The 20,228-nt window shown below is 42.6% G+C and overlaps 1 protein-coding gene across 1 annotated transcript in view; it reads left to right on the top strand.

The window, feature by feature from the left end:
• The window catches only part of COL6A6 (collagen type VI alpha 6 chain), a 147,042-nt gene that overhangs the window by 38,812 nt on the left and 88,002 nt on the right, over nucleotides 1-20,228 (top strand). Inside the window, exons 2-8 of the mRNA XM_043474750.1 lie at nucleotides 1,486-1,583; nucleotides 3,849-4,436; nucleotides 5,739-6,359; nucleotides 7,457-8,017; nucleotides 9,633-10,190; nucleotides 13,295-13,870; nucleotides 18,103-18,672. Coding sequence (XP_043330685.1) covers nucleotides 1,517-1,583; nucleotides 3,849-4,436; nucleotides 5,739-6,359; nucleotides 7,457-8,017; nucleotides 9,633-10,190; nucleotides 13,295-13,870; nucleotides 18,103-18,672 — 3,541 coding nt within the window. The 5' untranslated portion in view covers nucleotides 1,486-1,516. The remainder of the gene's footprint in view (nucleotides 1-1,485; nucleotides 1,584-3,848; nucleotides 4,437-5,738; nucleotides 6,360-7,456; nucleotides 8,018-9,632; nucleotides 10,191-13,294; nucleotides 13,871-18,102; nucleotides 18,673-20,228) is intronic.

Here is a 20,228-nt window from a genome sequence, read left to right as displayed (position 1 = left end):
ATTTCAAATCAGAGTGATTTGGGTTTTAGTCTTAACTAGGGCCCGTTTTATCCATGTCATCTTGAATCACATTCCCCTTTATGAATCTGCTTCCTTATCTGCAAAATAGGGACGATAAGATGACCTGCTTATAGGTTTGCTATCAATATCAAACAGGAGAACACGTGTAAAGCTGCTGGGACAGGGCATGGCACATTGCCAAGGCCAACCAGAGAATTTGTACAGAGAATATGACTTAATTTTCACTTTGGGCAATCCACATTTGGGCTAAACTTTCTCTTAATAAAAGGATGGTCTGAATATAACCTCTTAAGGGCCCCTTCCAGCTTCCTGATTTCCTGTGAAACAGAATGGATAAACTGACTCAAAAGTCAGTTTATCTGACTTTAAACTGACTTTAAACAGTCAGTTTAAACTGACTCAGCTTGAAAAGTTTATATCATCCAAAGTTCCTATGGAGGAAAGAACAGAATCCCAAATTCCAGAATGTCAGAGGGACGATGGAGTAGGTGAGGAAATGGTGATGGAATTTTTTGTGGCAAAGGTCCATTTTCTGAAAGGGTAAAATATTACACAATAGGAGACTGCCTGACAAAGGAATGAGATAGCCATAGCCACATGTATCAAACACATGTTTGGGTAAGAATTAAGCAGAAAAGAGAAGTGCTAGTTTATTATCATGGATCAATTCATTTTTCATTCAGTGGGTGAGTGAGTGGATGAATGAGCCCAACCTGCTTAATTATCAGATTTATTGCCAATATCTTCAATATCCTATTTTATCCAATGAAATGAAAATTCAAGGTGGCTGAAAATGTTTTAGGCCAAATTAGAATCAGAAAGCCCTTGATTCATATGGTTATAAGTAGTTGGAAGCAAAATGGTACAAATTGTGTCATTCTGAGGAGCAAGACATCATATGGGATATGGAGGATCACTACTTATTTCTTTATGTCTTCTCTCAAATCTAAGAATAAAGAAAGGGAAATGGTTACTTGCTAATTATGTAAGAAAAGGAGTAAAGAAAATTTTGACCACATCTATAAATACTTCTCAAATATGAAACATACCTACATGTTCATGATGGAAAAATTACAAGTCAGATCTCAGACTGTGTCCCAACTGTGAATGCTAAATTGTGCAATGAGTGGACAGAGGATAAGACTGGGGAAAATAATTACTAGGAACACATAATATTGGTGGAACTAGAATGCATCTGGCTACTTCCATTGGCTATCCAAAATCTCATGTTTCTACAGGGTCTGGGGACCAGAAGAAACTTTTTTATGATTCTGTAAATGTTGTAAATGTTGGTGGTTCATTTTTCCACAAAGCACAGATCAAATAGTCAGGGAACCTCAGAAATTCCTTGTCTTCTGTTGTACTGAATTTATCATGTAATTTTGTGTGCTCATATGTGTGTGAGTCTTGATTTCTAAGTAATATCCACAACAATTTTAGATGTTTATGTTTTTGCCTTTTCAGATTTCCAGTTGGCGATTTTTCAGGTTAAAATATGAAAATGCTGCTCATTTTGTTCCTTATGATAATTTGTTCCCATGTTTCTGTCAACCAACATTCCGGTAAGGAAAATAATGAAAGGAATTTATTTCCTTAATTCTCATTATGGAAAATAGACAATATATGAGTCTGACTTGCTTAAAATGTAAGAGTTTTGTTTTGTTTTGACTGTGATGATGGTGAGAGTGGGGGGGGAGTGGTAGCTCAATTTCTTTGATGTCACCCCATGTTCCTTTGAAAATCATTTGTTTCTGGGGTTTATTCCCTCTTCACGATAGAAAGATATGACAGCTGTTTTCTTGTCCTCAGTTTCAGCTTCTTCTAGGTCTCCTGGGAGGTTGCATTTTCATGTGCAACCTTCTGTTTTCACATTAAGTTCAGGCCTGGAAAATTTGAAATGTCTCTTCCTACTTTGTTTGTTCCAAAATATTTGTCTTGGTCAAACATCTAGATTTGGCTCCAGTTTAAACTGTGTGTCTGCTGATTGTAAAGCAGGTGCTTTTACCCTGAAGAGGGGACTCCGGAGCTGTCCACTGTCTGGCAGCAGTCTATGTCCAATGGACTTGAAGTCAAAATACTGGTCAAGCCTTCACAGCCCTTACCACCTCCTAAAAAATCAGTCACTTCATGTCCAGGGCCACCTAGATTAGTTTTACAGTTTTGTTTTGTTTTTTTTTTTCCAAGGACTCTGACCTTGGAAGCAAGTTTTCTGGAGAGGTAAATTCTTTGCCCTGAAAACATATTCCTTTGATGTCTCACTGGGCCTGATATTAAGTTTTTCAAAGAGAGGCGATGCTTTTTCTCCAGTTCCATGGTTCAGATAGAGTGATGGGCCTGGTTAAAACCTAAATATGTCTCCTGTGCCGGTGGCTACATTTCTTTTCTCCACACAGATGTGGGGATTTTTCTATGAATAGAAAGTTGAGCCACCCTAGGCAGTCCTCACCTGACAGTCCTCGGATGGGTCCCAGCCTTCTCTCGTTGGCTCCCCCTCACTTAGTGTTTTCCCGGAGATGCTGCTGGATATATGATCATCAAAGGAATCTCAAACTAGCTGAAATCAGGTTGCTTAGAAGAAAAGAAAGGACAATTGATATCCATTATGCCTTGATTGGACTTCTCTAAAGAGAATGAAGTAACATGCAGGGGTACCAAGGCTGTTTTCCTAGCAGTTGTCGACAGGAAAAAATTGAAGTTCCTTTAATTTAATCAGAATTTATATAGTAACTATTTCAGATAATCAGAATATCAGAGTAAAGAGAGACCTTAGATATTTTCTAGTCGAATCTACCCATTTTAATTATGAGAAAATTGAGGCCCAAGTATGTCAAATGGCTTGTTAGAGCTGGGAGAATTAGCTGATAACAAAGTCAGGACTCAGGTTGCTTGTTCAGTTTCACTGTGTTTTCTTAAACATAAAACATCCAGACACACACAAGTATGTCCCTCCCTTCCCTGGACAAGAAATGGATCTTATATTATAGTCATGAGAGCTCTGAATTCAATCTAGCAGACAAAACACCAGCAAATTATATTTTGTGCTTGAACCAAATGCTTCTCTATCACATACAAATATAATTTCACATGCCTAACATTCAATCTAGCATTGAATGAAGCCTTAAAAGCTCAGCAAAGTATTGCAGTCCTATGTAAAAATTACATTATCAATAGAAACTTAAACTATAATCTCTTTGCTAGCTTAAAGTATACTGGCAATTTACCAATTATAATGCCCACTCTTGACTCATCAAAAAATACCATAAATAACTTTAAGATAGATTAATACATCTCATATTTATGATTTTTAGGATTTTTTAAAACTCATCAGTTTGACACTTCGAATACAGAACCAATACGTTTATAAGTTAATTAGGTCACTTGTATTGTTTAAAAAGAAGTCAAAATGAAAGGCTATTTTTTCAGTTTTCTCCATTCAACAAATTTAATTTATTCTCAATGAAACTGCTTATCTTGTTGCTATAAACTGAGGTCAAATTCTGAAAGAAGAAAAGGACACAAAGGGAAATTATCCACTAAACATATAAAAACCCATGATATTTTACTTCTTTATATGTAGCTATTTCTACTTAATTCCTTGCAAAAGTGTTGCTTAATTTCATGATCAGTTCAAATGAGAAGGCTTATAAAAGAATTAGCCTAAGAAACAAATACTTCTCTTGAGAGAATATGTATTATTTTCAGTGCATTGGAAAGATATTACAAATGCAAGTAAAATAGGGAAGTAAGTTTTTCCCATATGGTTGGCATTAAACTTGGTAGTAAATGTTTGAAGTTTACTTTCATTGTGTTTGTCTGTGGGTTTGTAGGTCCGGAGTATGCTGATGTGGTGTTTCTAGTCGACAGCTCCGACCGCCTGGGAATTAAGTCCTTCCCATTTGTGAAGGCCTTCATCAACAAGATGATTAGCAGCCTCCCCATAGAGGCTGACAAGTACCATGTGGGCCTGGCCCAGTACAGCGACGGGCTCCATGGAGAGTTCCAGCTCAGCGCCTTCAAGAGCAGGGGCCCCATGTTGAACCACCTCAAGAAGAACTTCGGGTTCCTGGGGGGCTCCCTGCAGATTGGGAATGCTCTCCAGGAGGTGCACAGGGCCTACTTCTCAAGCGGGAGGGACAAGAAACAGTTTCCCCCGATCCTCGTGGTCCTGGCTTCCGCTGAGTCCGAAGATGCTGTGGAAGAGGCCGCTGAAGCGCTGCGCAAAGATGGGGTGAGGATCATCTCGGTGGGGATGCAGGGCACGTCTGAGAAGACCCTGAAGGCCATGGCCACGGGCCAGTTCCACTACAGCCTCCGGACAGTCAGGGACCTCAGCACGTTCTCCCAAAATATGACGCAGATTCTCAAGGATGCAGCTCAATACAAGGACGGGGCAGTCAATGACGTCCTTGTGGAAGGTGGGTCAAGGTGCCTGTGTAGGGATAATGATGATAAAATACTTTCAGAAAATCAACATGAGGAAAGGATGCAGACTCTGTGAGCATCTCTATCCCCAAAAGCTGAGCTGCATTTTCAGGTGTTAATTTCTGCATGCCCCACGATTGTGGCCTTTTTAATCCAGTAAACTTGGGAAGCCTTGGTTTTCCATGTTTCACTTATCTCACTGCCTACTGTTTATAGGCTGCCTCCTCCCTGCCACCCAGCTGTCTGAGCTTTCTCCCTGGGCTTCAGCTGCTATGTAGCTTCACTTATGGTTCATTTAAGAGGACAACTTGCTCCTAAAGAAATCCTTAATTCCTGAAGACATGTAAAGTCATCACAGATGGTTACAGCTTGAAACAACTTCAGGAAGTCCAAAACCTCTGTTCCACAGAGAGGAAGCTGCAGGCGCTCTTGGAGGTGATATGACCTGGCCCTAGGCCAGGCTGTGGTCTGGAGTTAAGAGATACACCTGTGTAGGTTCAGCCCCACACTTGCTCCTTCCTGCAGCTCTGTTCTAAATCAGCATTCCCGTGCTCTGCTCCAACTCCAACCTGCTCCCTTGGTCTGTCCCTTTGTACTATTCTATTAGCAAGGATGGCCAAGCATTCATGAACATCACTCAAGATAAGGACAGGGGAGAGCTGGTAAAAACAAAAAAAACAAAAAAGCAAAACTTTGCTCTAAGTGTACAAGTCCAGACAAGTGACATATTAAACTCACATTATGTCTGGTTGTCAGAGTGAAGTGACGTATATTGACAATAGAGAATGCTTTCTTGTAGTAATCTAAGAAAATATGGAATCTTATTACTAGCATTTTCCCCAGATAAAATATTAGAACATCAACTGCTATTACATTTCCATCCGTTAAGAATGTTTGGACTATAACTGCTGGTTTTAGTAGTGGATTTTAATACAATAGCAGCTTCTGTTAACGGAGTGACTTTTTATGTGCCAGTCCCCATGCTAAACTTGACATGATCTCATTTAATCCATGCAACAACTCTATGAGATCAATATTCTTGTTACCTGTATGTTACAGATGTAGAAACTGAAGCCAGGAGGTGAGCTAAGATTCAGTTCTTGTGCCCAGGACCCCTTGATCTCAGCTTCATCATCAGTTTGGATACCTCCTTCCTTCTTTAAGTGCATAACCGAGCTCTGATTGCTTGGTTATTCTATGTGTATTCTATTTATAATTGCTCATAATTCCACGTGTCTTTAATGCCGAACAGAGATGCTGAATTAAAACTCTGCCTGTTCATTCCTCGCCTGCAGTTTGCCAAGGCCCTTCCGTGGCTGACGTTGTGTTCCTGTTGGATATGTCCACCAACAGCAGCTGGGAGGACTTTGACTATCTTAAAGAATTCCTGGAAGAAAGCATATCTGCTCTGGACATCAAGGAAAACTGCATGAGGGTTGGCCTCGTGGCCTATGCCAATGAGACGAAGGTGATTAGCACCCTGAGCAGGGGTGTAAACAAGTCGGAGGTTCTGCAGGACATCCAGAGCCTTGCTCCCCAGGCTGGGAAGGCCTACACTGGAGCCGCCCTGCGAAAGATCAGGAAGGAAGTCTTCAGCGTGCAGCACGGCAGTCGGAAGAACCAGGGGGTGCCGCAGATCGCCGTGCTCGTGACCCACAGCCCATCCCAGGACAACGTGACCAAGGCCGCTGTGAACCTCCGGCGCCAGGGGGTGACCGTCTTCACCATTGGCGTAGAGGGGGCCAGCGACACCCAGCTGGAGAAGATTGCGTCTCACCCTGCCGAGCAGTACGTGTCCCAGCTGAAGTCCTTCTCTGACCTGGCTGCCCACAACCAGACGTTTCTGAAAAAGCTGCGGAATCAGATCACACACACGGTCTCTGTTATTTCCGAAAGGACCGAAACCCTCAAAGCCGGTAAAGCCTCTTGCAGGAGTAGCCTCATCCTTTTGCTCTTTTTCTTGTCTTGCAGGTGTTCTGTTTGCACAAGGGCTTGGTGGGTGTGATGCAGGGAGAGAGAGTTGAGTTCCTGGCTTTTTAATTTAACCCAATAATTTAATTATTTAATTTAACCAATAATAGGAAATGTAAATTGGGGGAGAATAAAAGCTATTGAGGTGTTGGAATGGGAAGAAGGGATTTTTTTTTTAATTTCCTCTTTTGTGCAGCTTTACTTATATTCTTCATTATTTCTCGACACCCCGGAACACCTTCCTTAGCTATTTCTCCCCCTGCCCTGCTTCCTTTCTTGCCTTTGCCTCTCGTGTTTCTCTGCTGTTTCCGTAGTTTCTTTTTGTGTGTGGAATTTTCTCTCCCTTCTCTCCTTCCCTCAGCCTCAAATTCCAACTTAGAGAATACACAGGAAGCATGATCTGGACTGAGGACAGGGTAATGAATTTACTGGGAAGTACTATTCTAGTATCAGTGAGTTTAGAGGGAGACAGAAAGCAAGGTACTTGTATATTTCATACATAGGCATGTATGCTACATAAATGATGTGTGCATACACAAGATTTACATATGTCTGCATCCTTCAACATATATTTATAGCATGTTGACCCCAAAAGTGTCATTGCCCAGTGTAAACGAGGCCCCTGACAATACCGCTGTTGTGTTAATTGAGCAGTCGTGGATGAGGAGTAAATAACTTCTATGTCCACCAAGTCCAGTAAAATGCCTTCTTTAGTTAACAGAACACCACCTGACCTTTTGCTAAGCAGTCGCTCTCTGGTAAGAGAAGCGACTTGTAGACAGTGTCTTCAAGTTTTCTTTCTGATCTTTTCCTACATCCAAATGGACTCTGATTCTGGATGCAAATCGTCTTAAACTATCACACACAGCTGACCCACCCCATGCTAAGGCTCCCCGGAGTCACGGCAGCAGAGCAGGTCTTGCCCGCCAAGAAGCTGTTTCCCTGTTTTCTGTCTGGTGAGGCCGGCGTTAGTCCTTCCTCTCTCCTGCCCCCGGGTCTCTGCCCCACTTGCCCGGATGTTCAGTTTCGGGTTGCGTTTTAGGTTGTGTGGACACGGAGGAAGCAGACATCTACCTGCTCATCGACGGCTCCGGGAGCACGCAGGCCACGGACTTCCAGGAGATGAAGACCTTCTTGTCGGAGGTGGCGGGGATGTTCAACATTGCTCCCCAGAAGGTGCGGGTTGGGGCTGTCCAGTACGCCGACCGCTGGGACTTGGAATTTGAGATCAGTAAGTACACGAACAAGCACGACGTCGGGAAGGCCATCGAGAACATCAGGCAGATGGGCGGGAACAGGAACACGGGCGCCGCCCTGAACTTCACCCTGGGGCTGCTGCAGAAGGCAAAGCGGCAGCGGGGAGGCAGAGTGCCCTGCCATCTCATTGTACTGACCAACGGCGCGTCCCGGGACAGTGTCTTGGGGCCCGCCAGCAGACTGAGAAACGAGCTCGTCCACGTCTATGCCATCGGGGTCAGGGAGGCCAACCAGACTCAGCTACGCGAAATCGCTGGCGAGGAGAAGCGTGTCTACTACGTGCATGACTTTGATGCCTTGAAAGACATAAGAAACCAGGTTGTTCAAGAAATCTGTGCTGAAGAAGGTAGGACTTCTTACCTTTGGACTTCAGCTCCCAAACTGCCTCCCTGCAGTATTTTCTTACATTGTTTGTTGAAGTATAGTTGATTTACAGTCTTCTGGTCAACTTCTGCTGAACAGTTACACATACATAGACATTCTTTTTCATATTCTTTTCCATTTATGGTATAGCTCCCTGCGCTATGCAGTAGGACCTTGTTGTTTCTCCATTCTATATAGTTGGCTTCTGCACCCTTCAGTATTTGACATTGCAGGTGTGGAGAAAGGGCATAAATATCCCAGCTGAAATTTCTTGACTTTGTGGAGCTGTTTATTCTCCAGAAGAAAACGGAGGACCCATTATAGTATTGCTCTAACTATTATCTGATGTGTAAAAAGAGTATTTTATGTTTATTTAAGTTGCTTTTTAATGAAGCTTATATGAAATCTTCTAAACCTAGGTAAGTAATTTTCAACCAGGGGTGACTTTCCCCCACCAGGGTATAGTTAGCAATGTCTAAAGACATTGCAGCGTCTAAAGACACTATTGCTGGTCATAACGGGGGGGAGTGCTAGTTAATTGGCTTCTAATAGGTATTAATTAGTGTCTCGCCACAAATTCCTGTGAGGGTAGATCTATGATTAGACCACTGCATGTGTAATATGATCAAATGATTTCTGATTCTGAGGATTATTTTGGGTTTATTTAAATCACTTTTTAATGAAACTTGTATGAAATCTTCCAGAGTTAGATCAGTAGTTTTCAACCAGGGGTGATTTTGTCCCTTAGGGGATGGTTATAAATGTCTAGAGACATTTACTTGTGGTGGTCATCATTGGGGGATGCTCAGTTCAGTTCAGTTAAGTCGCTCAGTCGTGTCCGACTCTTTACGACCCCATGAATCGCAGCACGCCAGGCCTCGCTGTCCATCACCAACTCCTGGAGTTTACTCAAACTCATGTCCATCAAGTCAGTGATGCCATCCAGCCATCTCATCCCCTGTTGTCCCCTTCTCCTCCTGCCCCCAATCCCTCCCAGCATCAGGTCTTTTCCAATGAGTCAACTCTTCTCATGAGGTGGCCAAAGTATTGGAGTTTCAGCTTCAACATCAGTCCTTCCAATGAACACCCAGGACTGATCTCCTTTAGGATGGACTGGTTGGATCTCCTTGCAGTCCAAGGGACTCTCAGGAGTCTTCTCCAACACCACAGTTCAAAAGCATCAATTCTTCTGCGCTCAGATTTCTTCACAGTCCAACTCTCACATCCACACATGCCCACTGGAAAAACCATAGCCTTGGGGGGTGCTAATGGCATCTAATAGAGTACAGATGTCCTGCTAAACATTCTTCAGCATCCTACAGTGTGTGGATTTCCTTCCACAGTACAAACTTTCCAACCACAATGTCAGTTGTGCTGAGGTTGAGAAGCCCTGAGTTATATGTTAAAGCAAATCAGTAAATAATAAAGAGAATAGGCTCCCCTTCTTCATCTTCAATGCTTTATTTACCTGCTAACTACCCTTAGCAAGCACATGCTTAACTTTGTATAGAATTGTTTGTGTTTTAGATTTCCCTGTTCACTCTTCCTCTTTTCACATGAAGCCACCTTGAATAGCCCATCTCCTTTCTCCCATGCAGCCTGCAAAGAGATGAAGGCCGACATCATGTTTCTGGTGGACAGTTCTGGCAGTATAGGACTAGAGAACTTCATCAAAATGAAAACATTTATGAAAAACCTGGTGAGCAAATCTCAGATCAGGGCAGATCGAGTGCAAATTGGTGTGGTCCAGTTCAGTGATGTCAATAAGGAAGAGTTTCAGCTCAACAGATACACATCCCAGGGGGAAATTTCAGATGCAATAGACCGAATGGCTCACATTGGAGAAACCACCTTGACGGGGAGCGCCCTGACCTTCGTGTCTCAGTACTTCAGCCCTGCCAAGGGAGCCCGGCCCAACGTCAGGAAATTCCTCATCCTCATCACGGATGGTGAGGCTCAGGACATAGTCAAGGACCCAGCGGTGGCCCTTCGGGAAGAAGGCATCATTATCTACTCTGTAGGGGTGTTTGGCTCCAACGTCACCCAGCTGGAGGAGATCAGCGGGAGGCCGGAGATGGTTTTTTATGTTGAGAATTTTGACATTCTGCAGCACATTGAGGATGACCTTGTTTTTGGAATATGCAGCCCCCGTGAAGGTAAGCATGGGCATGTTCACCAGGGGGATCATTGAAACACCACACATCCATGTAGATCCTTGCTTCCTGAACTAAGCAGACTGCTATGAACACTACAAACCGGTTTTGTTCAATTGAACTGTTTATCCCAGTGGCTTTTGGCTCACATATAGAAATGCAAGTTTCCTCAACAGAACTGTTAAAATCAGACAGTAAGGAACAATTCAGAACTGCCTAGGTTCTTTCCCGTTTGTAGACGAAGCACTAGTGAGATGAATCCTCCTAAGGAAAATAGTGCCATACAGGATTTTAGGTCTGGTTCCCTGGAAGGAGAGTCTGAGTGAGACATTCTTATGGAAGCAATTTATTTACTTATTGCTTTAAAAAAATTATTGAAGTATAGTTGATTTACAAAGTCCTGTTAGTTTCAGGTGTTCAGCAAAGTGATTCAGTTATACATACATACATGTGTGTGTGTGTGTGTGTGTGTGTATGTTCTTTTTCATACTCTTTTCCCTTATAGGTTATTATAAAATATTGAGTATAGTTCCCTGTGCTATATAGCAGATCTTTATTGGTTGTCTATTTTATGTATAGTATATATATATATATATATATATATATATATGTATGTATATATATATGTTAATCCCAGCTTCATAATTTACCCCTCCCCCCACTTTCCCCATTGGTAACTATAAATTCATATTCTATGTCTGTGAGTTTGTTTTGTAAATAAATCTATTTGTATATTTTTTTTAAGATTCTGCAAATAAGTGATATTATATAATATTTGTCTCTTTCTGTCTGACTTAATTTAGTATGGTAATCTCTAGGTCCATCCATGTTGCTGGAAATGACATTATTTCATTCTTTTTATGACTGAATAATATTCAGTTATGTGTGTGTATATATATATATGTATATATATATATACCATATCTTTATCCATTCATCTGTTGATAACACTTAGGTTATTTCATGTCTTGGCTAGTATAAGTGCTGCTATGAACATTGAGGTGCATGTATCTTTTTGAATTATATCGTTTTCTCTGGATTTATGCCCAGGAGTGAAATTGCTGGATCAAATGGCAGTTCTATTTTTTTTATTTTTTTATTTTAAGGAACCTCCATGCTGTTCTCCATAGTGTCTGCTCCAATTTACATTCCCACCAACCACGTAGGAGGGTTCCCTTTTCTCTGCACCCTCTCCAGCACTTATGACTTGTAGACTTTTTGATTTATTGAAGTGTCTTCAGAAGAGAAGTAGGGAAAGCAGGGCAGGGCATGGGTAGGAGTTAAGCGAGGAGGTTTTCTCAGCCAGAGTCTGGCTTCAGCCTGATCCAGCAGGAAGCAGGGAGCATGAATTACAGCACAGAGTCGGTTCCATCTGGAGGCAGGGTCCCGGCCTTATATAATCTGAGTTTAGGGGCAACATGTGGTCTGCTGAAGACAGGTAGTAGAGGGATGTAACCCCTGGACAAGGTGGCTCCCCCTTTCACCTAACATCTACTATTTAAGTTTGTTCATTTTACAATTTTTTAAAACTTTTAAAATACTTATATGAAATGAGATAATCTTTGTAAAAATATATTGATATTTATTAAATCTTATAAGGGAGGAATATGATATAGGAACTTGAGCAATGGATGCTTCAAAGGAAATAAATGGGTAGTCATCATTGTGTTCCCAGGGTACTGCAGAATGAAAGTAATAAAGGTTCAGCAGAAATAAGGGGCCCGTGGGGCTTGACAACACAGGCATTCTGAAAAACTTCTATGAAGGAGATGAATCTTAACGGAATTTTGAAGGAAAAAAGGGACATCATCTAGTTGTTCAAATAACAGTTCTGGCCAAGCCGCACTAGAAGTATTGGTGACTGTGATCTATATTTTGTGGCTAGAGGAGTAGACCTGGATTGTGCTTCCTGGTAACTCCAACCAGAACAAATATGACTTCTCTGAAGGGTGCTTTAACTGAGCAGTCTGCCCTGCAGCCTCCCGGGTAATCCAAGCAGGCTCCCCTGGGCAGCTGAAGGCCCAGGGGACATCGTTTCTATTTGTGTGGAACCAGATTTTCTGGGTGACGTGGTCATGGCTCTGTACATGTGGCCTCTAGTTAGGTGGGTAAGTGTATTGGCTTTAGGGTTTGCAACAGCCCTGCCATTGTTGTAAGGAAGTGGCTTCCAAAGAAGGGAATGTGATGAGCCTTGAGGAAGGGCTAGGGAAACCTTTTCACAATTCCATTTCTCCAGAATGGATGAGTTAATTGTTGAAACCTACCTTCTTAAGGCCTGTGGACAGATGGTGCTACATAAGGACTAAATCATTCACCATCCTACAGTTCCACTTCTCTAGAATGAATGAGTTGGAGTTTGGAACGCTGCACCTTGAGAACAGAATGTGATACACACATGGATTATTTTACTTTTCCATGGCATTGACCCCACATTTACAAAGTGAATGAGAGGTCATGCTGGGATCACTTGGTTGGGCCAAGTGTGAAATGGGATAATTTCTACAACAAAGCCCAAACATGAATACAGATTATGTTTTAAGAAAGTCAATATAAGGAGAAAACATAACCTTGAAAAGTTAGCCATGAAGAACTTATAGTGTTGCCAAATTTATTTTCATCTGGTCATTTCCCCAAGGTTTATCTTAAGAATAAAACCTCATGATCACTGTGGCTTAAAAAAAAAAAATAGACAAATTTGTATAAATGAAAGCACATGTTGAAGGTACCACTTATACAGGAAAATTTCCTCAGAATTGTGAATTGAGTTTTTTTGGTCCAAAAGCACTTGTCATGTTTATCTCTGATGTCCTGTGACTGTCACTCCGCCCACTTCCCACCCACTGTAGCAGGCTTCATGTCACATCTGCCTTGTCCTAAAAGACACACAAATCGCTTCTTGGCCTTTTGGCTAAGATCAAGTCTAAAACACACAAATGAGCATGTGTGTTGTGTCTGTTATCCAGAGAACGGACATTCAGATGTACAGCTTGATACTATGGAGGGGAGACCCTGGCATTTAAAATGTGGGGTGGGCAGGGTGGGTGATGTGAGTCCTCCATGATGTGCAAAGCTAATCTCATCAGTTTTCCTTTTCCTTCCTCTTTCAGAATGCAAGCGCATTGAAGTTTTAGACGTGGTGTTTGTAATTGACAGCTCTGGCAGCATTGACTATGATGAATACAACATCATGAAGGACTTTATGATCGACTTGGTGAAAAAAGCTGATGTGGGCAAGAATCATGTCCGGTTTGGGGCTCTGAAGTACGCGGATGACCCAGAGGTGCTGTTTTATCTGGATAACCTTGACACCAAATGGGAGGTGATCTCGGTGATCCAGAATGATCAGCCCATGGGGGGCAACACTTACACCGCTGAGGCCCTGGGCTTCTCAGACCACATGTTCACCGAAGCCCGGGGCAGCCGTCTGCACAAAGGGGTCCCCCAGGTCCTCATCGTGATCACCGATGGGGAATCCCACGATGCTGATAAGCTCAATGCTACAGCCAAGGCCTTGCGGGACAAGGGCATCCTTGTTCTGGCCGTGGGCATCGCCGGCGCCAACCCTGTGGAGCTGCTGGCCATGGCAGGATCGAGTGACAAGTACTTCTTCGTAGAAACTTTTGGAGGTCTGAAGGGGATATTTTCAGATGTGTCTGCCAGCGTATGTAACTCTTCAAAAATAGGTAAGATTCATCCACTGAGTTTCCTTAATTATCAGAAGAGGTCCAAATAAGCAGAAAACCAAATGGGGCACTAAGGATTCTGTGGGAGTCCCACCTTGTGAAATCTTCAACCTTGTACAGCATTCCTACTCGCCTCTGCCTAAATTCTTCCAGTGATGGAAAATTCACCATTTTTTTTCTTTTGATGAAAAGGGGCTATACTCCCTTTTTAAAATTTATTATTTTTTTATTTTTATTAACACCAAAAACATTTTATATTGGGGTTTAGCCAATGAACAATGTGGTGGTAGTTTCAGGTGAACGGTGAAGGGACTCAGCCATACACACACATGTATCCATTCTCCCACAAACTCCCCTCCCATTCAAGCTGGCACATAACATTGAGCAGAGTTCCATGTGCTACACAATAGGTCCTGCTATATTTAAAATGAATAACCAACAAAATTCACCATTTTTTGTACAGGCTGTATTTATTGGAGCCCAAATGGTTTTTTGCATGCCACTTGCACCCACAGAAAGTTCTTCTTTCTGTTCTTTACACAAGAAATCAAGTCCCTCTCTTGCTCAGAACCACTGGTTGAAGTCCTATCCCCTCCAGTCCGGAAGTTCCCAGTGCCTTCACATGTTTCTGTTACGGCACAAGCTCATTTGAAACATGGAGCCCAGTGCTAAACACCCAATTTTAGCCTCAGATGTTTCCAGAGCAGAGAGCATACAGGACTTCTTCTGCCCTAGATGCTGTTTTTGTTCTGGCAGCTCAAAATTGCATTGCCACATCCATGTATGTATGTATTCATTCATTCATTTGTTCAGCTGCCAATTTACAATTTCATATCAAAGGGAGATTATGGTCTTTTAAAACTCCTTAGTATTTTTATTAGGATGTGTTTTACTAAAAATACCGAGTATTTTTGTTAGGAGAGTTAATATTAATCTAGGATTTCAATATCTTGGTGCAGTTCCTTTTAAAAATTATTTAACTTTCCTGTTTTTCATATGCTGTGCCTCTTGAGACTACAGCTACTATCTTTTTCGTTCACAAAACTAACAAAATCCATCTGGATCTCAACAAAATCTGGGATGAGTCTCTTACCTTCAATTGGCCAATGTCTAAAATTCAGTCTGACCTTTTCAAGTCCACTGTAGAAGTTGAAACTGAATTTTTATACTGACTATTCTCCCTTGGGCACAAAGAAAGTTCATTTCCTTTATTTGAATCTGAAACAAAGGAATTTAATGAACTAACCAGTTCCTGAAGGATCTATTCACCCAGTATTTTATCTCTACCTTGCTTATCTCAGCTACAGAAATCTCAGATATCTTTCAACTTTTCTGAGGCTAAAATGAGAATTAATAAAGTTAGGTCAGTGATGAGCTCTATGGGGAATTCAAGGAAATTTTAATGCTTTCCAGAAGGCTGAAGAACACACATGAGCAAGCGCCAAGCATAACTCATTCACTGGCAATGGCCCTTCACATTCTTTTTTTTAATTTGCTGTGATAAGACAAGGGCAACATCTCTAAACCATAGTGCATTGTTCAAAATCATTTCTCCCAAGGGGACATTTTTGCCTGTATGCACCAGAAAGCAGGCTGGTTAAGAGACAAAAGAGACTAGATATAGGCTGAAAGTCTTGATTCTTAAAACTCAATTTGCCAGAAACAAGAAAATGGCTTATTGACTCAACTGGCCAGCAAGGCCAAGTCAATAATGAAGACCATCTGCCTGTTTGTTCGCATCCCTAGGTGGATGTGTCATTTATTTTTCTTGTTATGCTACCACTGTTGCTGGGCTTTCTGGAAGTTAGCCTAGATTGCAGGTGAGAACTCATTTTCTATCGCATCACCCCCAGTTCTCTGGCATCTCAGAAAAGAAAACTGTGTGAAGCCAAACAGAAAAGAGAAGCCTAAAAGGATGTGGGACTATGCCTCATGCTGATTCTATGACACGGTGGTGTGTCTTTGTTTTCTCTCCAATTAATGGGACCACAGGGTGGCATAAGCTAAAAAACCACCTTCAGAAATAGCATTTCCTTATCAGTTCAGTTCAGCCGCTCAGTCGTGTCTGACTCTTTGCAACTTCATGGACTGCAGCACGCCAGGCTTCCCTGTCCAGCACCAACTCCCGGAGTTTACTCAAACTCATGTCCATTAGGTTGGTGCTGCAATGCAGCTATCTCATCCTCTGTTGTCCCCTTCTCCTCCTGCCTTCAATCTTTCCCAGCATCAGGGTCTTTTCAAATGAGTCAGTTCTTTGCATCAGGTGGCCAAAGTATTGGAGTTTCACCTTCAACATCAGTCCTTCCAATGAACACCCAGGACTGATCTCCTTTAGGATGGACTGGTTGGATCTCCTTGCTGTCCAAGGGGCTCTCAAGAGTCTTCTCCAACACCACAGTTCAAAAGCATCAGTGCTCAGCTTTCTTTATGGTCCAACTCTGTCTTCCATACATGACCACTGGAAAAACCATAGCTTTGACTATATGGACGTTTGTCGGCAAAGTAGTGTTTCTGCTTTTTAATATGCTGTCTAGGTTAGTCATAACTTTTCTTCCAAGGAACAAGCATCTTTGAATTTAATGGCTGCAGTCACCATCTGCAGTAATTTTGGAGCCCAAGAAAATAAAGTCTGTCACATTTTCCATTGTTTCCCCAGCTATTTACTATGAAGTGATGGGAGCAGATGCCGTGATCTTCGTTTTTTGAATGTTGAGTTTTAAGCCAGCTTTTTCTCTCCCCTCTTTCACTTTCATCAAGAGGCTGTTTAGTTCCTCTTTGCTTTCTGCTATGAGGGTGGTGTTATCTGCATATCTGAGGTTATTGATACTTCTCCTGGCAATCTTGATTCCAGCTTGTGCTTCAACCAGCCTGGATTTTCGCATGATGTATTCTGCATATCAGTTAAATAAGCAGGGTGACAATACTCCTTTCCCAATTTGACATACTCCTTCCCTGATTTGGAACCAGTCTGTTGTTCCATGTCCAGTTCTAACTGTTGCTTCTTGACCTGCATACGGATTTCTCAAGAGGCAGGTAAGGTTGTCTGGTATTCCCATCTCTTGAAGAATTTCCCACAGTTTGTTGTGATTTACATAGTCAAAGGCTTTGGCATAGTCAATGAAGCAGAAGTAGATGTTTTTCTGGAATTCTCTTGCTTTTTCTATGATCCAGTGGATGTTGGCAATGTGATCTCTGGTTCCTCTGCCTTTCCTAAAACCAGCTTAAACATCTGAAAGTTCTTGGTTCACGTACTGTTGAAGCCTGGCTTGGAGAATTTTGAGCAATACTTTGCTGGTGTGTGAGATGAGTACCATTGTGAGGTAGTTTGAACATTCTTTGGCATTGCCTTTCTTTGGGATTGGAATTGAAACTAACCTTTTCTAGTCCTGTGGTCACTGCTGAGTTCCAAATTTGCTGGCATATTGAGTGCAGCACTTTCACAGCATCATCTTTTATGATTTAAAATCACTCAGCTGGAATTCCATCACCTCCACTAGCTTTGTTTGTAATGATGCTTCCTAAGGCCCACTTGACTTCACATTCACTCCAGGATGTCTGGGTCTAGGTGAGTGATCACACCATCGTGGTTATCTGGCTCATTAAGATCTTTTTTGTATAGTTCTTCCATGTATTCTTGCCGTGTCTTCTTAATATCTTCTGCTTCGGTTAGGTCCATACAGTTTCTGTCCTTTATTGTGCCCATCTTTGCAATAAATGTTCTCTTGGTATCTCTAATTTTCTTGAAGAGATCTCTAGTCTTTCCCATTCTATTGTTTTTTCTATGTCTTTGCATTGTTCACTTAGGAAGGCTATCTTATCTCTTTGCTATTCATTGGAAGTATGCATTCAGATAGGTGTATCTTTTCTTTTCTCCTTTGCCTTTCATTTCTCTTCTTTTCTCAGCTATTTGTAAGGCTTCCTCAGACAACCATTTTGCCTTTTTGCATTTTTTCTTCTCAGGGGTGGTTTTGACCATGGCCACCTGTACTCCATCCATAGTTCTTCAAGCACTCTGTCTATCACAGCTAATCTAATCTAACTGTAAGGGATTTGATTTAGGTCATACCTGAATGGTCTAGTGGTTTTCCCTACTTTCTTCAATTTAAGTCTGAATTTTGCAATAAGAAGTTCATGATCTGAGCCACAGTCAGCTTCTGGTCTTGTTCATTTGACTTCCCCTGCTCAGTCAGAGAAAAAATAGCAATCTGATTTTGTTGTTGTGTTCTTTGTAGACTGCGAAATTGAAAAAGTCGATCTTGTGTTCCTCATGGATGGCTCGAATAGCATTCATCCAGATGACTTTAGGAAGATGAAGGAATTCTTGGCGTCTGTCATTCAGGACTTTGATGTCAGTAACAACAGAGTGCGTATAGGAGCAGCCCAATTCAGCCACACCTACCGGCCGGAGTTCCCCCTGGGAACGTTCCTCAGCAAAAGGGAGATCTCCTTTCAGATTGAAAACATCCAGCAGATCTTCGGATACACCCACATTGGCGCTGCCCTCCGGCAGGTGGGGCACTACTTCCAGCCGGACATGGGCAGCCGGATCCACGCAGGTACCCCCCAGGTGCTGCTGGTCCTCACGGATGGCCAGTCCCAAGACGAGGTGGCTCAGGCTGCCGAAGAGCTGAGACACAGAGGCATCGACATTTACTCCGTGGGCATCGGGGATGTGGATGATCAGCAGCTCATTCAGATCACCGGGACCGCTGATAAGAAGCTGACAGTTCACAACTTTGACGAGCTGAAGAAGGTCAAGAAGAGGATTGTTCGTAACATCTGTACCTCCGGGGGAGACAGCAGTGAGTATCCAACAGGTCCCTAGGGTCTATGCCTTCTCTGGGGCTGGGGGCAGAATGCAGATTTGTGCCTGTTAATTTCAAATGGAACCTTTCAGTTATCACGTGTTTTCTGCCCCTTATAGATTGAGACACAGGGTCTCAATCAGTTTTCCTCTCCTGGGAGCATATGCCCTCTTTGTGATGGGAATGCCTCACCTTCTGAAGGTGTGAGGACAAGGCCTGTTTACACTCTGGTTGGTTTCAGAGGCTGAAGAATGTGTCCCCCCAAAACAAACTATTTGACAGATTTGGGTTTCCTGGCAGTGGGGCTGCCAACTGCTGCCACAGGTAGGGAGGGAGCATCTTAGAGTTTAGAGCATTAATGTGAAACTTCAAAGCGGAAGTTGGTAAATATCTTCTTAAAAATTAGCACATTTTGACATTTTTTCCAGCAGATGGAAGGAAAGGTCTGGAAGGAGAAATAACTTTTTCTATTTTTATAAAAGTCCCCGCTGGGTTGGCTGTGATTCTGTATAGCTACCTATGGTAAAGAGTAACCCTAGATTTCCACCAGGGATAGGAAGGCTAGACGGTTGTTAAGAGGCAGCTTTGGAGATGGGTGGTTAATGGACTATGAATGCCTATGTAACAGCCACTTTTTCTTGCACAAGTGGCTTAACTTTCCTAAGTTTAATTTTCTCATCTGTAAAAATTAATCACAAAACATCTAGTTCAAAAGATCCTTGTGAAGATGAAATAAGGACATGCATATTTAACATTACTTTGAATAAACATGACACCTGGGATGTCATCATCAAGTCACTTCACTTTTATCTACCATCGACCCATTTGATTTATTCACGGGGCCAGCTCTTGCCTTGCCCCCAGTCACTTTAAAGAAGTAAGAGACCCTCTTCTTGGTGATGAGTATGTCCATCCTTGTACAACTCTTCAGACTTCACACTCAGTCAAGTTCACTGTGCCTGCCGCAGGCCGAGCACCATGACCATTTTAACGCTCATTCCCCGCCTCCCACATTGGCCCCTCCTCCCAGGCCTTGCCATCTCCTCACTGATCATGGTGTCCAGCCTCTCCAGAATGGGCTGGCCAAGGGAGATGGGCCAAGGAGGATCAGGAAAGTTCTTAACTTGATGGCACTTTTCAGAACTGCATTTTCTCAGCAACCCTTGTCCAAAGCTGGGCCCACCCGTGACTGCTTCAAAGACTTCCCCTTCTGCCCATTTGTCAGGCACATCTGTCCCTTGGGAAAGGTGAGCATCTCTCAATTCCAGCTGTTCCCTTATGCCTTCCTCAGCTTCTGGGCATCTAGGGATGCCTCCTGCTTTATCTGTGGCTATCTCTTTGCCCCTCCAGGGAAGCCTTCTTGGATGGGAGACCAGAGAAGCCCAACACAGCTCTTTCTTATGTGCAGCCGTATCAACTCCATGGGAAACAATTATGTGTCAGTTTCCCCAGGAAACCCTGGAGTTCCAGCCCCCCAATGTCGGTGTTCCAGCATGGGTGCCTCTCCCTTGTAGAAAGCAACATAACATCATGTCTCACTCTTTAGAATTTCT

The sequence above is a fragment of the Cervus canadensis genome, chromosome 7 (genome assembly GCF_019320065.1).
Source record: "Cervus canadensis isolate Bull #8, Minnesota chromosome 7, ASM1932006v1, whole genome shotgun sequence".
Lineage (NCBI taxonomy): Eukaryota > Metazoa > Chordata > Mammalia > Artiodactyla > Cervidae > Cervus > Cervus canadensis.
The sequence above is the reverse complement of the archived record's forward strand: the minus strand, read 5'-3'. Positions and strand labels throughout refer to the sequence as shown.